Below are 17,160 nucleotides of genomic sequence, written 5' to 3'. Positions count from 1 at the left end.
TCTGAGTCTAAGGGGGTTGGTCATGTTTTTCTGCCATGACCATGGCCAGTCTATCTCCTAGCAGGTGAGGTGTAAGCCCTGTGAGACCAATCAGGAGACACTTGTCCCAAGAAATGCTACTATGCAGGTGCCAGCCTACGAAGAGGTAAATAGTTAGATCCACCATGGCGTTTGCCTTGACGTGGTCTGGTGGCTTGTAACTAAAACCCTGTTATTGGAAGTATACTCAATGGCATATTTATTATATAACTAGTGAGACAGGGGACCAGGGAACATGAATAGTCATATATCAATATATTTGCAATACAGGCTTGTTCTTAAAGAAGAAGGAAAGTCATTCTGCATTTGGGGGTCAAATGTTAGGTACCCCAAGTGATTGTATTGACTTACCTGAAACCTGGGCTGGTGCTCCTATCAGCAGAAAACTGCACTGGCCCAGGCTTATACTAGTGAGCACCACTGAGTGCTTCTCTTCCGTCTTCCGATTTCTTCACGCGGCTACGTCTGCGCAGTTGAGCGAAGAGCTGAACTTTAACTAAAAAGTTAGCTATTTTATTCAACTGCACATGTGTCTGCCCTGGGAAATTTGAAGAAAGAAGATGGCGGAAGATGATCGATCCATTGTGTTCCAACCCCGGGCCGGTGCAGTTTTCTGCTGATAGGAGCACCAACCTGGGGTTTCAGGTAAGTAAATACATTCACTTGGCGATGCCTAACATTTGGCACCCCAAGTGCAGGATGTCTTTCCTTCTCCTTTAAAGGGTTTCCATCATGATTTTTATGGTGTAGTTTTTATTTCTAAATTACACTGTTTACACTGCAAATACAGTAATTCACTCTACAATATAAAATGTAATTCCTGAACCAGCAAGTGTAAATTTTTTAGTTGTAATATTGGTGTGTAGGCAGCCATCTCAGGTCATTTTGCCTGGTCATGTGCTTTCAGAAAGAGCCAGCACTTTAGGATGGAACTGCTTTCTGGCAGGCTGTTGTTTCTCCTACTCAATGTAACTGAATGTGTTGCAGTGGGACCTGGATTTTACTATTGAGTGCTTTAGATCTACCGGGGAGCTATTATCTTGTGTTAGGGAGCTGTTATCTGGTTACCTTCCCATTGTTCTGTTAGCTGGGTGGAAAGGGAGGGGATAATACCACTCCAACTTGCAGTACAGTAGTAAAGAGACTGAAGTTTATCAGAGCACACCTCACATGACTGGGGGCAGCTGGGAAACTGACAATATGTCTAGCCCCATGTCAGATTTCAAAATTAAATATAAAAACATCTGCTCTTTTGAGAAACGGATTTCGGTGCAGAATTCTGCCGGAGCAGCACTATTAACTGATGCATTTTGAAAAAACATTTTTTCCCATGACAGTATCCCTTTAAGTTGAATTTGTATGTAAGTTGAAACATATACATTTACTTATTAAATGCAACTTAGAAAGATGCTTGTCTTAACATAGTATTTATTTTTACCTTTCTGTGCTTTGCAGTAGACAGCACATGCCAGAGGGGATTGGGGCATGTGGTTTATTAATGCGAAATGCTAATTAAAGCCCATCAAACCATAGTATGTTACTGTAACGGCCTCGGTCTGTAAGTGTGAGTAGTATGTAAGTCGGGTGTATGTAACTCGAGGACTCCCTCCCTGTATAATGCTTTCCGGAATAGTAAGCAGTCACAGGAGTAGTATTGTTATAAAGAGTCATGGGAGCAAATGCTATGTGATGTAGGCTCCATACTCAGCAGCATATTAATAAGAATGTCCCAAACGTCACGCCGAGAAGGAGCCATCTGCATGCCTGCTGCACTCTGGGGGCCACTAAGCTCCAGAAGTGACAAGCAATCACAGCTGCATTGTACATTCCAGTTGGCTGGGAAAAGCAGTTTTTAGGAAACAAAGAGAATTCCCTGGTGGTGCAGCCGCTCTCTAATGAGTAATGAACTCACATTAAAGTGTTGATAATCTTGCTAAGTTAAGGGGAAGTAGGAGAAAATTGCAGGAAGGGATCTGTACAAAGTGTTTATAGTGAATCATAGCAAATCAGAGTTCAGACGTCAATAATTGATTTATATTTCCTGTGAAATAAACGCTGCTTTTTTTATCCAGTAAACTTTATTTATATATAACAATAGTACAAAGTGGGTCCTTGGCTTGCAAAATAGGAGTGTTTCATATTTACAATAGGTACACAATAATATATTAAAATAATAACAAAACTTTTTTGTCTCCGAACATTTTTAAATAATTAAAACTTTCAGGTTTTTTTTTTTTTTGTCTTTCGTTTTTTGAAATTTTCACGACATCTGTAAAAATGACAGAAAAAAAAAAGCGAGGCAGACGAGGAAATCAAAAGAGAGAAAGCAAAAGACACACTATTATCGTTCACAAGTGCAGTAGAGCTGGGGAGAAGCAGGCCCACTCCCAGAGTTTGGACTCCGCAATATCATTGCTCGGTTTGGTTCATCATCTGACACGCTTTGCTATGAACTGTAGAAAAATAAAGACTGCTATGGAATTGTGGGTACTCTGGGTTTTGGCACATTTACAATAGGCGCTCGAGTTGTTTTCTAAAGCGCTCGCTACTCGCTCAATGTCCAGCACATGAATCACATAAGACCACAACGTTCTTGACTTTCTACTGGAAATGGGTATATTTAACCCAACAAGTCGGACAATGCTCAACGATGATCAGTTGTAAAAAAATATGGGAATGTCTATATTTTAAATTATTAAGAGCAGCTCCAGCCGCAAACAAAGACATGGCGACGGGGAGCTCGGTAGCAGCCAAGGTATACGATGAACAATTCAGACAATGGAATTCCAGATACATTGTTTGTAGAATGAAGCAAATCAACTTTTTTTTTTCATTTTGCACACGGATTTCACCTGGATCTATTTGATATAAACGATTAAACCTGGTTCAGAATGTCTCACTTGGATGGATACAAATCAAATCTTAAATCACCCCAATTCATTTATCTCTAACTGTAAATAGGGAATAGAGAGAGAGACTTTTCATTAGGAAACATTAAATACATAGAAAGAGAATCGGGTCTTCTAGGCCAGCACTGTATCGCCCTGCAATTCACTGCATGGCCTCTAAGTACAGTAGGTGAATAAGAGAAGATTGGGGGCTTTGGTTTCCAGTGCGGGAAGAGTAAAGTCGCAATAAGCAATGCAGACTTCCTTGAGCACATGAAACAGGTTGCTAAACATGGCCGCCTGCATAGAATGTATCATACTTAAGTCTGCCATGGTTTTATGTGCTCCCAGGAGCTTTTTAATTGGTTGTTACAGAGGGAGAGAAGAGAAACCACAACTGCTATTACATGAAAATGTGCTTTTTAAGAAATGTTCAAATTTAAAAGGGATGTTATATTTTAATCATACCGAAAATGTTTAGTATGGCTTTTTTTTACTGAGTAAAACAAGTATACTCATGTTTCCGAGATATGGCTCAGTATTGCCAATCAAACATTCACCTACTAAAGAGGCTATATCTGAGTATGTTAGGGAAGTTTAAGTTAAACTTAACTTAAAATGATGCTTTCATGTAAGAGCAATGCGCCAGTTTCCCTTTAACAGAAGGAGTGGCATTTAAATGACCATGAAATAGCCAGTGACTAAATCATGCAGTGCTGAGACAGACTGGAGTAAACCAATCGAAAACAAGCGTGCGTCAAGAGGCTGATGTTCCGAGAATGTATATAACAAACAAAACGGCAATAAAAAATAAATATCCAAAGCTAGTTCAAGTAATGGCTGTTGTAAACATATCATCGTTAAGAAATGAATTTGTGGGCGATGCTTCTGACTAAGCTGATCACGTCCAGCCATAAATGAGAATAATGGAAATGACGGGCGGAGAATGACAAATGAAATTACCCATGCATTAATTCCGGAGTGTTCATAAAATTCCCTTTTATGCAGCAAATCATGGCATATGATAGGCCTTACAAAGTGATGGGGGGGGGGATCAAAAGCAGAAATGGAATTGTGAAATGTTTGAGGCAACTCCAATCTTCAGACAAATCTCCCCACCATCTTGTTTCTTTAGAGATATGATTCTGAGTCCAGGTCTTCTCACTTTAAAGAATACTTGTAGTGTACACAAGGACAGCCATAGTGATTCCCACTTGATTCCCAATGAGTCATGTTTATATATGAGCACATGAGGCAACAGCTCAGGAACCACCAGGATAAGGGGTGCTCCATAAAACTTGCTATAACTTCTGACCAGAAATGGCATTCCTCGTATAGTAACCTGGAAAACCTCACCACAACCATTTATTTACATACGAATCTGTTCCAAAGCAATTTTTTTAATAAATAAACTGGTATTTTTGATTATAGTTAATCTGCTTCCATTGCTGCGCGCTAGGCCTGTACAGGCTTTTTCTTTACATTCCCCTACTTGAGGGTAGTGCTATCACAATTCTTTTGGGGCAGCTGTGACGGCCAATCAATGTGCTCTTCACCTTGGGACCACTGGTGCAACCCTGGTTAGGACGTCCAACCAAAGGTTAGCGTGAGTGAAACTCACAGGAGAACAGTGGCTACATATTTGGACTCAGAACCATTGTTTTAAGCGGAGCTTCTGATTATAAAAACTCTGAGCTAGGCCCAATGGCATATAGAATTATATTATAATGAAATGTATTTCTACAGAACTTGTGAAAAGGCAGACAAAGTGCATGTTATGGTATGTGTGCAACATTAATTCATGTTACTGGCCATTTAATGGTCATTCAATATATAAGCAGGTATTTATTTAGTGGCCCTATAATGGTCTGAATATTAGTGCTATACAGGAATGTCGGTTCATGAATGGAGAAGGTGGTAGGAAAACATGGTCATGCATTGCTGAATACTGAGCTGATACTCTATAGCAGGGGTCTCCAACCTTTTTTACCCGTTAGCCACATTCAAATGTAAAAAAAAGTTGGAGAGCAACACAAGCATGACAAAAGTTCATGTCGGTGCCAAATAAGGGCTGTGATTGGCTATGTGATAGCCTATGTGTACTAGCAGCCCAAAGGAGGCTCTGTTTGTCCATAAACCTGTTTTTATGCAACCAAAACATGCCTTCAAGCCAGGAATTCAAAAAGAAGCACCTACTTTGAGACCACTTGGAGCAACATCAAAGCGATTGGGGACCACTGCTCTATAGGATAATGTACCCCCTACCATTTCTACTTGTGATTCAGTTGTCAGAAACATGCCCATTAATTAAACTCACTACGGATGTGTCCCATTCACTGCTCTTGGCCATGGTGTAGACAAACTTGCAATACGTGACAATGGTCCGGTAAACAGTGATTTGAAAGGGTTTATGGGAACACACCTCTTGTGTCTGTTAATAGTTCAGCTGGTGAATAGGAAGTGAATGTCAGTGAAGTTCCACAGAGACCTGTGGAAAGTGTGTCGTAAAGCAGAGGTTGGCACTCTGAAATGTTCCACGGCTGTGTATCATGGACATCTGGAAAGTCATCTGTTGAACCAGTGCAAAATATGCCAACATTGGCTAAATAAGAGGAACGATGCAGAGTTGAAATTCCCTTTTGTATCCCAAGACGGGCTGAAAATAATGGTCTCTTTCCCCAAAGTAAAAATAAATAACAGAAAAAAGAAGTCTGTTGAAGAGAAGACAAGCTAAACAATCACCCAAACCAACAGAGCAGTTAAGTCTTTTGTTGTCTGTAGTCACATAATTTACATTGAACATGCAATAAGCAGCCTCTCCAACTCAAAAGTCCTCTCTGGAGTCTTCAAATTCAGGTAAGGAATGACGTGTTTGGGACAGGGTCTGCTGCTTTCCTTGCTCTGTGATAGGTTCAAACTACTGTTAGACCTATTGACACTTCATGTAGTTCTTCACAGTTGGACATAAAGTAAAGGGAATCCTGTCACTCTGTTAGCAGAGTCTTTGCCAGGAGCCTTTCCCCCTTTAGAAAGTTAAGGGGAACGAAGTAAAGTTCAGCTGTCAAAGCTCATTGCTCCTATGAGTTGTTCCACTTTGTAAGCTAAGCGGTGCCGACGTCCTTGTTCATCATGCTCCAAGGCTGTGATGAGCTGTAGTAGAAAAGAGATTTTCATTAGTTTCAAAAAAGGAATCAAGATAAGATACACCACATACAATCATTATAACAGACTCTTCCAGATTTACGGGCAGTCAGAATGAATTCTGATTATATTCTGTTTCAGGCGTATGAAAGAAAATGGTGAGCTCCTTTTAGTACGGGTTTTGGCATAATGGATGTTTTATGTGATTATATCTAGCAGCTAACACTGAGAGTTTACTCTGCTGAAAGTCCAGGGGACATTTCCCAGGTCAAAGCCACTAAAGAAAAACAGCATGAAGCAACTGTTGTACTATAAGCCTAATAGGCCATTTAACACCATTTAAAATCTATTCATAGACAAGAAGAAAAAGATAAAACTGACCTTTTTTGCTGCGTTATATATTTAACTCAAGTACCTAATGCTGTACTAAATATAGTATAGTAAAGAAACTACAGAAACACTTCCTGTTGTGTCAAAAAAAAAAATGCTTTCTTAAGTTGGTCATAGAGGAGCAGGTCAGCTTTACTCTTGGGTTCCCAGATGTTGCTGGACTACATTTCTCAACACTCTTTAACATATACTTAAGGCTTAAAGAGTACTGCAAGTTGTATTACAACAACATCCGGGAATCCAAGGTTAATAAACAAGGTGCTTAGATTCTAGAACTTTTTACTATGTAAGAGTAACAACTACATGGGGATATTATTACATCCTTATAGGGATGCAACGAATCCCCGAATCCTTGGTGAAAGATTTGGCCGAATACTTGACCAGAATACAGATCCTAATTTGCATATGTAAATTAGGGGCAGGAAAGGAAAAAGTGGAAAAAAAATCTTCTTTTGTGATGAAAAATCACGTGATTTCCCTACCGCCCCTAATTTACATATGCAAATTAGGTTCAGCCAGGCACAAGGATTCGGCCGAATTCTGGCCTTGGTGCATCCCTACATCCTAAACTATTACTATATCTTAACTTAATTATTGTAATCGAGAAGCACTGTGGATCTTATATCCAGTAGGCCGAAGGGAAAGTTATTGCTATTGTGAATTAATGTCTATTTGATTGTCAGACAGTGTTTACAGACTTACAAAAAATGTCTGACATGTGGCATTGTTCCAAGATATCTACAGTAGAACCCCCATTTTACATCCCCTGTTTTTCCTCATTTTACATTGTTGTTTTTTGGTCCCACCTATATATTGCGCATAATACATTTCCCTGATTTTACATTTTCCTGGATTTTACATAATTTTTTTTCTGGTCCCCTGAAAAACGTAAAATGGGGGTTCTACTGTATATGTATATTGATTTTGCTGAATCTGAACCCTGGTATTGTCCCCCCAGTGTGCCTGGGGACAATGAGTTATCCCAGTAGTTTAAAGACTACCAGCAATAAGCACACTTTCCGCTAATGTTTTGATTATTTGATTATTTCCACTGACCCTAAAGCTTTGTTTTTCAATAGCAGCCCAGAGCACACTTTGCGTTTGCGTTGCCACTGGCACTTATAAGTTTGCCCAATATAATCCAATATGGGGAGCTGCTGCGGACAATTTTAATGACATGGGTCATAACTGTTATTGGGCTGCTGGATCTCTTGGCTGGTATATAATATATAATATATCTATATTATTTTGTACGATTTATTTTTGTTTTATAAAAGATTGCTGAAGGAGCCCTCGTGTCTGCAGTTAAATCGCATTTGTCCATGTATTAATATGTTTTTGTTGTGAATCCTCTGCAACTAATGTATGTTTTTTTCCCCAATAAAGCTGCATTTTTTTTACATTCTAACTACTCACCTCTACGCTGTATTTACTGACATACGAGTAAATCTCATGAAGGGCGCTCAGCATGTTGAATTCGGCAGCATGCATGCGGGACTGCTCTGCGAGGTAGGCATTCATATCCTGGTCGCTGATGGCTGGGAGCTTGGCAATATCAGCATAATATCTGTAAAACCAGAAGAAGACAGGAGTTATGGAGTAGTTTTAATAATCCACAGTGACCTATTAGATATCTACTTTTACCAATAAAATGCTGTGTACTGATTGGCTGCAATGGTTTATATTAGCTGGAATAAACACGGTCACCCTTTTAATTTCCTCAGCGATGGATTGGTCATCATTTATGATACAATTAACAATAGGAAACCAATCAATGGCACTAACCTTTCCACCCAATTCTTGTAGTTGGGGATGTCCTTGGCATAGAGTAGCTTGTTGCTGGGGGAGTCCTTGCCCAGTCGATGCTCCGAGGTCGAGCAGGAGTCCATAAAAGTTTGAGCCACTACAGAAAGGCAGGCGTCCGTTATACTTCCCTTGTGGATGTCAAATACAAACTGAGGGTTCTTGATGACATTCACCCAAAATCGAAGTGGTAGGCTGAATGGCGCAATAGAGAGACAAAGGTGAACATTAAAGTGGCACTATCATCAGACAGTATATACTTTGTATTCTTTTACTTCTAGATCAAACCTCCATTTGTTTGTATTTGTCTGCTTACCAGTTGCTTTTCCATGTGTGCCTCACATCGGTATCGTAAATGCTGTGTCTGTCGGCCTGCTCGTCCAGGAAGTCAAACATGTATTTGATAGCCAGCGGGAGAGCGCTGCCTCGGTGCACCGTACTGAACAGTGTCTCAAACAGGTCATCCACAAATTTCTGTAGCGTCCCCTGTGGTGGAAGAGAAACCAAGATCAGTCAGTAATTTAATATATGCTTACAGTCTACCCCACTATTCTTATTTGTAAGCAAGAAATTAAAACAGCTGATCACCACCCAATCACAATCCTGAAAAAATAGTGGTTGGTTGTGGTATCTTAGGGTAGGACTCCACGGGCAATTTCGGTGCGATCCGACGCGCTGGGCAAAAATGCAGCTTCAAGTCGGATGCAACGGAAATAAGGTAAGTAATGGTTTTGCATGGTGTTGCAGCGTTGATCCGATGCAACACGACTGTCGAATGCAGACACTGCACGTTGCATCAGATCAATGCTGCGAGTTCATCCGACATTTCCATATCTTACCTTATTTCGGTCGCATCCGACGTGAGGCCTGCGTTTTTGCGCAGCGCGTCAGATTGCGTCATAATCGCCCTTGGAGTCCTACCCTTATACATCTAGTATACAACTAGCTACAATTAGATATTAGGTATTCAAGTGCCCAGGTATGTTGGGAACTCCAGTTAACAGACATCTTTGGAGGTTTAATCTAACACCAACAAGGTCTGTAAAGGGCAGATTACTGCGACCTACCTTTGTCGCGAGCAGCCGAGTCAGGTAGATTTCGGACACCATCTTGCTTCCCCGATCTCCCTCTTTCTGGTCTCCATGCTCGTGGTTTTTCACCAGATGCCAAACTTTTACACCACTTTCCAGATCTGGGGTGATCATTGGGGCACGTGAACGCAGGCTGTCAGGGCTTCCTGTGTAGCGGAATGTGGAATCTGTAGAATATATTGTAGATTATGAAGTTAAGTTCATAATTGAGATCAGAGTAGGAAATTTAAGCAATATTTGCAATGTGGGTGGAGTAACAGGAAAGAGATGAACATAAGGAAACATCAGGTCGTTGGACTGGGCTTTGGGGACCATAACGGAGAGAGAACTGCTAAGTGTTTAGTGTTAGAATCAATGTCCTACAAGAAGCGGCCTGAGATGAATAAATGACACTGGCTCTGTTGTCAAGTGTAAACATATATTTATTTATACTGTGAAAGTGGGGGCATGGGAAATGTGGCCTGAAAGCTATGTCCCTGTCTGCGGGCTGGAGAAAGAGAGGGAGACACTGGTGTTTGTGTCAGGAAGTTTCTGTTTCTCCAGCCATTATGTCCTTGTCTGTCGAGTGACACCATTCACACTGCTATTAATGTCAGGCCTGTTGGAGCCAGGAGGCAGCTTTTTCTTTTTAGCTCTGTCTGGCAAACGCTCTGTCTGACTGCACTGATTACTGCTATCTTTCTACCAAGTGATACATTTTCAAGCCTTTTTTTTTTTTTTTAGCACAATCATATTTGCTATCATTTTGGCTGATTTACATGCTAATGAAGGAAAGAGAATGTTTTTACTGCGCTCTCCCTCGCAGGCAGCTCTCAGCTGCAGATTTATGACGCTTTATTGCGTGATCAGCATGAAAATGGCGCTTGTGATTCCTTGCTGGGAAGTGTAACCATAGCAATTGGTGCAGATGGGCTTTATTTGCAGTCTCTCATTAACTCCTTCCTTGCCATAACCGCACTGACTGAGTTAGTGCAACTATTAGAGGCACATTTATCAAGGGTTGAATTTCAAATTCATGTCAGTTTTTTTTTAACTCCCTTAAGTTCAATTGAATTCAAAATTTAATTGGGGGAAATTTATTAGAAAAATAGAATTGTTAAAACTAGGACGAATTTTACCAATCCAAAAACTCAAATCGAATTTGATTCGAATTATACAAAACTCGAAAACTTTCTCAGAAAAAAACTTGAATGTCAGGAAGGCTACAAACATCACCAAATTGATCCCTGGATGTCTCCCATTGACGCATACAGTAATTCAGCAGGTTTGGTGAATAGTCGAATAGCCAAATTCCAATTCTTAAAGGGCCAGCTTTTTTTTTTTTAAAAAAAACTCGAATCGTGTTTGGATAATTTGACTGTTTTAATTGGACAGTTTTGACCATAAAAAAAATCAACCCTTAATAAATCTGCCCCTTAGTGTTAGTGCAGGAGATCATGGTATGTACAAAGCACGGCCAAGTGTATACTGGTTAGACAATGAGCCTTCAATGCAGGGACAGCATGAATACATTAATACAGTACATTTAATGGTAAGTAAACATATAAATATTTAATGTCAATATTTCTACTTCAAAATAGAGACATACAGTGGTATAAACTTGTGCTAAAAAGTGCAATCACTGTGTTTACCTCTTTTATTTAATAAGCCGTTGCTGCATTTAATATACACTTATATGTGTTTTCTAAGGTTCAGCAGAAGAAGGTTTTTTTAAATGATATTTGATTATTCCAATCTCAAATCAATGGGCCCTCCCCTACATACGTATGAGCACAAGTGATTTGCAAAGGGATAATATAGGGCTTTTTAGTTAAGATTGTGTTTAGTGTTTTTATTTAGAAATACCCAGAAGTCTTAAGTAAAATAATTCGAACTTTGCAACGTGTTTAGGCTAATGGCAAATGCAGGGTATTTTCATAAAAGCAAATGGCAGACTGCATGGCCTGGTTTTGGCACCTCTCCACTGGCGGTGACAATGTTGTGTCCCATGAGCCTATAAGGTTTTCTGAATGCCTTTCTCTCCCTTATAATGGCTCATAGCTGGGCAAAAACATGTCTAAGAAAGCACCATTAGGTTTACGAAGCAAATACTGGGGATCCTAAATTCCCTTTAACTGGCATCAACACAATGGAGGAGAACCACAGAGGGCATAATGAGGCTCACAGCACTGATGATACACAGTCAAGAGGCAGAGACAATTTAACAATCCTTATGGGCCAGTGGGGACCACCAAATAGTCTTTTTCACCATCTTTCCAGTACAGTGTAGGGGAAAGGCCAGGATACCGTTTTAAAAGCTGATTTGGGTCCTTATTTAACCAATATACCTCAAGCATAAAAAGAGATACTCCGGTTTCCTCCCACACTCCAGAAACATATCGGTAGGTTCATTGTCTCTTGATAAAATTCACTATAATGTATGTGAATATAATAGGGACCTTAGATTGTAAGCTCCACTGGGACAGGGATTGATGTGAACGATATAAGATATCTGTAAGGCACTGTCAAATTTGTTGGTGCTATATAAAGAAATCCTTATAATATAATAATGCCATATTATGTTCTCACCATATCTGCTGATGGATGTTCGGGAGATGCTCGCAGAAGCTGGAATATTATAGGACGAGGTTTGTTTTGGAACCAGGGCTACAACAGACCGGTCTGAGACCTGTGTAAAGAAGAGAAAATCAATCCATATGTGTCCTTTACTGACCTCTGGTGGGCAGAATAGTGGATTGCACAAGACTATATTCTGGTATCTAATATCTTGCCTTTGTTTTAAATTATTGACAACATGCAAATACAGGAACATGTAGTGCAGTTAAAAGTTTATAGATTGCACACACACCAGGGTAACATCTTTATCTGCAGAGTCCCATGATACACCTACATCTGTAGGACTCTCCATTGCTCAAGTAGCCATTGCCCAATTTCAAAGCCATTCGTTAGTTGGAGCGGCATATAGAGATGAGCACAACAGTGTGTGTGTAAGTATATATATATATATATATATATATATATATATATATATATATATATATATATATATATATCTATCTATCTATCTATCTATCTATCTATCTATCTATCTATCTATCTATCTATCTATCTATCTATCTATCTATCTATATATATATATATATATATATATATATATATATATATATATATATATTCTTATTATCCCTGGCAACCCCATATTACTTTCCAGCAATACACATAAATGGCAAAAGAACACCATAAACAGGAAGGTATGAAAAACTCAAGCTAATATGATTTCTAAGGTCATCATTGGGTACATGAAAGCTAATGTAATTTCTAAGGTCAGCCTTTGGTTCAATGAGCAAGGCACATGGCTCTGACCCATGAAGACCTTGGGTTGCCTTCTTGTATCTCCATCTTTAGTGGGCCATTTAATCTCTCCACGCCTTAGGCTTCATAATTTACATTGTAAGGTCTATTGGGCAAGGAAATGCAGCTCCAGATATTTTATAGGTATAGTACAGTCCGACAATATTCATGTTATATATTGTTTTTTCAATATTTTATAGAATTTATATGGGCTCATTTTTCAGCTACAGTAACTTGTACATTCCCTAATGCATTGTTGTTCATCTCTCTCCATGATGGGGGCCAATTTGTTGGCATGCTACATGTTTTAGGCCAGATTATATTCCAATGTTGATGTCATCTATAGCTATCTATGCAGTCCATATGCAGATAGAGGAATATAATAATAAACTAGAGGGCTGTATCCGATCCAAGGGCCTCCAGTTGGAGCGTCATGCACTAATGTATATACTAATGTATAATATCATGCTGTGTATGGCAGTTGATAGCTGCCTAATCTTATGATTTGTATATTAATGAAAGTCTTTTTTAGCTATAGGGAAAACAATGGCTTTCCTGAGACCAACTCTACACATACTGGGAACTATTTCCTCTATTCTCAGATAAACCAGCACAGAATCCCGACATATAACTTATAAGTAACATAAGCGGGAACACATTAGCATGTTTAGTTTACAACGTTATGTCCATGATGAAGAGAAAGCCGGCTATTTAATTAAGGCGAAAGCACAAAGAGAATCCAGTGGCTATCATAATGTTATGCGCCATAAAGCACTCTTATTAAACCATTTTTTATTCCAACCGGTTTTATGAACTTTATAAAAATGTGATTTATGATTGGACAAGCAATAAAGTCATCTTTCAGAAGCCTGAATTGCCTGTCCCTCTGTTACATCAGGGGGATTAATTAGGCAAAAGTCAAACCGTAAATGAATATTAGTGCTAACGAGATTCTGTAATAGCGGCTTTAAGTAAAGCTCCATAGTCTCACCCTCCTTATAAATCAACCACAGGACAAAGGAACAAAAGCAAAAGGGAAATCATTATTATTCTGTTACGCAAAATCGGGGATTTTTAATGAACCAGCAGTACTGCGTCGTATACATTTCCTTTACAATTTAACATTTTGGAAAGACAGTATCATTCCTTCCTGCCCTGTCACATCCTTGTTAAAGAGAATCAATTACCCATAACCTCACTGGGCACTGAGCTGCAGCCCACAAGACAGACATCACTGCTATTGTTGCAGTGGAAAACAAGAGTAAGCCACTGACAATCTATTCCATTTAATTCTGGCAACCCGTATGTTACAAATAAATCCTTTTAAGTTAAAGCGCATAATGCTAGTAGAGCTGCATTAGTGTGTTAACCCCAAAGCATTAGGTTCGTGAGCATTAGACTGAGTGGAGTCAGCCTAGTGTTCATGTCCTCTCAGCAGAAATTAATGCACTGCCCAGCTCTATTCATTATAGATTATGCCATAAAAGGCATAAATTAAAGACAAACGGGGAGGCAGGATTTCTTATTTAGAACCGTACCCCATACAGTGCCTAGAAAGGATCATGCTGTGTTCAACAATCAAGCTGAGGGCTGTAATATACAATCCCCTATTTAAAACTGGAGCCTTATAATACACAGAGGGAACAAATTAGTTTCCTTTCTTCTACCAACTGAAAGCAATGGATGTAGGCAGAATAAAGCTGCCAGATATAAGGTGCAGAGATGTAACAAAGGGGGTTGCACCCTGATAATAGTTCTTCTCTATGAAGTAACTGAAGGACCAATGTCACTGCCAGTTACACTAATGGGGTTGTGTAATAAAAGAATTAACATTTGCTCAGATCTAATAACCAATAGCTAGTAGGTTACTAGATCAGTAGCAAATGTTGCTCTTTTTTTATTATATTCCCAGAATATGAGCATGTTCATTGATAAGGAGCTGTTTCACTCATCAGTTTATTTAGGGGGAGCTGGGGGGCACTGCCTAAAACAGGATTGAATTGGGTTACAATTAAGGCACCACATGTAGAGAAGGGTGAAAAGATTTAGCCCTGGTAAAGTTGTAGTTGAGTGCAATTTAGCTTCTGCAAGCAATGTTCTGTACTATGGGAGGAGGTTTGTTGCTTATCTTGCGATCATTAATGGCAGGTTTTCATCTGTATATGTCCCAGCAAAAAGAGGCATGTGACACTAGTGTAGGGATACAGAGGGTTAATTCCCTCTGAAATTCTGAACCACTTGGTGGAAATCTCCTGCTTGTGTAGCTACAGGGTCTCCTAGAGTTTTGGCAGGGGCAGAAGCTCTTCTGCTGGTGCAGCATGGCAGATACCGGAGGGTGTCACTAGGTGTCGCTGCTGCACCATTTTTCTATAAAAAGGAGAGCCATGTGTTCACAACGCCATTTTTACTGAATGCTGCTTCACTGAGTAGAGAGTGATTTTAAGCTGGCAAGATGTAGCTCAACCATGCGGGTTTAGAGCTTGGATACCTTTTTGTGTGCTTGCGCCATGGAGAGTGCTGGGAGCTGTAGTTCAGCAGAGGAGAACTTAATGTGCTTGTGCTATAGACAGTGCTGGGAGCTATGTCTGGAGGATAAAGCAAGCGGCATGCGCTTCACGGACTGGATTTCACTCTAGATGCCTGCTCCAGCTCTGAATGAGCCTACCCATCTGAGTGAATCCCCCGGGTGAGTTGTGCCCATGGGAGGGTAGAAAAAGAGAGGATCGAGCATGTTTTCCATTTTTGACACAGGCTTTGTTGGTACCTGCCACGTGGGAGCTAATATCCATTGGGAAGATTTTTCGGGGCAGGTAACGCTACCTTGGGAGAATGGTACTCTTTTGGGGAAAAGGGGCTAAGACTCTTTGTCTGCCAAAGGACTTGCGGGACTTTGCCTGGTATGGAGGGCCAGGATTTGGACTGCATACATTTCCAGGGTAGTGGGTCAATTAATATGTAAATGTATTTTACTTTGCCTTTTTTTTTTTTTACTTTACTTTTGTTTTCCTAATGGGGCCACCCGCGGGTGTATTCCCAGATCCCATTAGGTGAAAAACTGCCATGAGAGGTAATTCCCAGTACCCTTTCACTTAGCAAAGGCGTCTCAGGAACTGCATTGTTAAGAAAAATGTGATGTATAACCTTTGGCACAGGGGGTGGCCAAAAAGGGGTTACACTAGCATAAAATACCTCCTTATTTAAGACATGTGGCGTTTGATACCTGATAGTGCATAAGTGTGTTCAGCCTCTTCCAGTCTCCCTCTATCTTGGTTGTAATATCTTCATCCTGTAAAACGACCCTCGCTATGCGCCCCTGTCGCCATTCTGCAAGAAGTTCATCCAATGGTTAATGGAGCATCATAAAGCACCAATACTTGTGACTTGCCAGTAACTATGCAACTTGCCAGTCACTATGCAAATAAACATTTCCATATTTCTAAAAATATTTTAAACCAGAATAGGAAACTGTCGTGAAATACTGACATAAGATGAAGTCAGTATTCCAGAGGACTGATGTAAATGTGGGTTTGTGCACTTTCTTTTGTTTGCCCAATTACCCATATTAAAACCCCATATGTAATAAAAGTTCACTCAGGTGTAGTAACCTAAAGCAGCTAATAAGATGTTTGCTTTTAAACAGGTGACCAGTAAATACTACCTGTTGATTGATTGCTATGGGTTACTGCGCCTGGGCAAATTTAGTGCCTTTATTACATAACGCCTAAAGAGACTCAAGTAAATGACTTACCTAGATCCATATCGACAGCTCTCGGCCTTTGAGAGTATGGCACATTTTTGTAGACTGCATCCAGAATCTTCTCCTTTACTTGAGTTATGGTGTCGCAGTTTAAAACCTTCACTGGGATCTCTGGACTATTTTCATTATCTGGGTTCACGCAGTTCAGTATCTGCAGGAAGTGGAATGAGTAATAGAATCTGAGATAGGCGCAAAAAGGACTAGAAAGATCTTGAGTCGGATTGACATAAGCAGCAGAGAATCAAGACGTAGAAAGAGATAGCAAGAGGCAGTTTGAAGAAGCATGAGAAATAGCGGATGCAGAGATTAGGGGGGGAAGCAGTAAGATGGATAAGAAACAGTGATGGTAAACCATTACAGAAAGAGACATGCAAGTCTATGGAACAGGAGAAGGCTGAAATGTAGGGAAGAATATCCAGATGAAAAAGAAACCAAGAGAAAGAATTACATGCAGATGGAAAAAGGTACATGAGCAAAACATGAGATTTAGGGGATTATTTATTAAAGGTCAAATGTTAGTGTTTTTTATACCTCGAATGAACTCATAAATCAAATGGTTCCTAATTAAAAAAAAAAAAAAAAACCTCTAACGGAAAAAACTTGATTCACTGAGTTTGAGTTGCGAAACCCGAAAACTCAAATTAGCCAAGTTTTCTTTGAAAAAAACTAGAATCGCTCGAACTGATTGAGTTTTCAGCAA

At 39.8% G+C, this 17,160-nt stretch overlaps 1 protein-coding gene across 1 annotated transcript in view; it reads right to left on the bottom strand.

Annotated features, from left to right (window-relative positions):
- Nucleotides 1-2,098: 2,098 nt before the first annotated feature.
- Nucleotides 2,099-17,160, bottom strand: part of plxna2.L (plexin A2 L homeolog) — a 195,910-nt gene continuing 180,848 nt past the window's right edge. The window contains exons 25-32 of the mRNA XM_018246337.2: nt 16,452-16,611; nt 15,924-16,027; nt 11,921-12,020; nt 9,329-9,519; nt 8,578-8,747; nt 8,244-8,456; nt 7,875-8,025; nt 2,099-6,077 (exon numbers count right to left, since the gene is read on the bottom strand). Of these exons, the coding sequence (XP_018101826.1) occupies nt 5,982-6,077; nt 7,875-8,025; nt 8,244-8,456; nt 8,578-8,747; nt 9,329-9,519; nt 11,921-12,020; nt 15,924-16,027; nt 16,452-16,611 (1,185 nt within the window). The 3' untranslated portion in view covers nt 2,099-5,981. The remainder of the gene's footprint in view (nt 6,078-7,874; nt 8,026-8,243; nt 8,457-8,577; nt 8,748-9,328; nt 9,520-11,920; nt 12,021-15,923; nt 16,028-16,451; nt 16,612-17,160) is intronic.

This window comes from Xenopus laevis, chromosome 2L (genome assembly GCF_017654675.1).
Source record: "Xenopus laevis strain J_2021 chromosome 2L, Xenopus_laevis_v10.1, whole genome shotgun sequence".
Classification (NCBI taxonomy): domain Eukaryota; kingdom Metazoa; phylum Chordata; class Amphibia; order Anura; family Pipidae; genus Xenopus; species Xenopus laevis.
The sequence above is the reverse complement of the archived record's forward strand: the minus strand, read 5'-3'. Positions and strand labels throughout refer to the sequence as shown.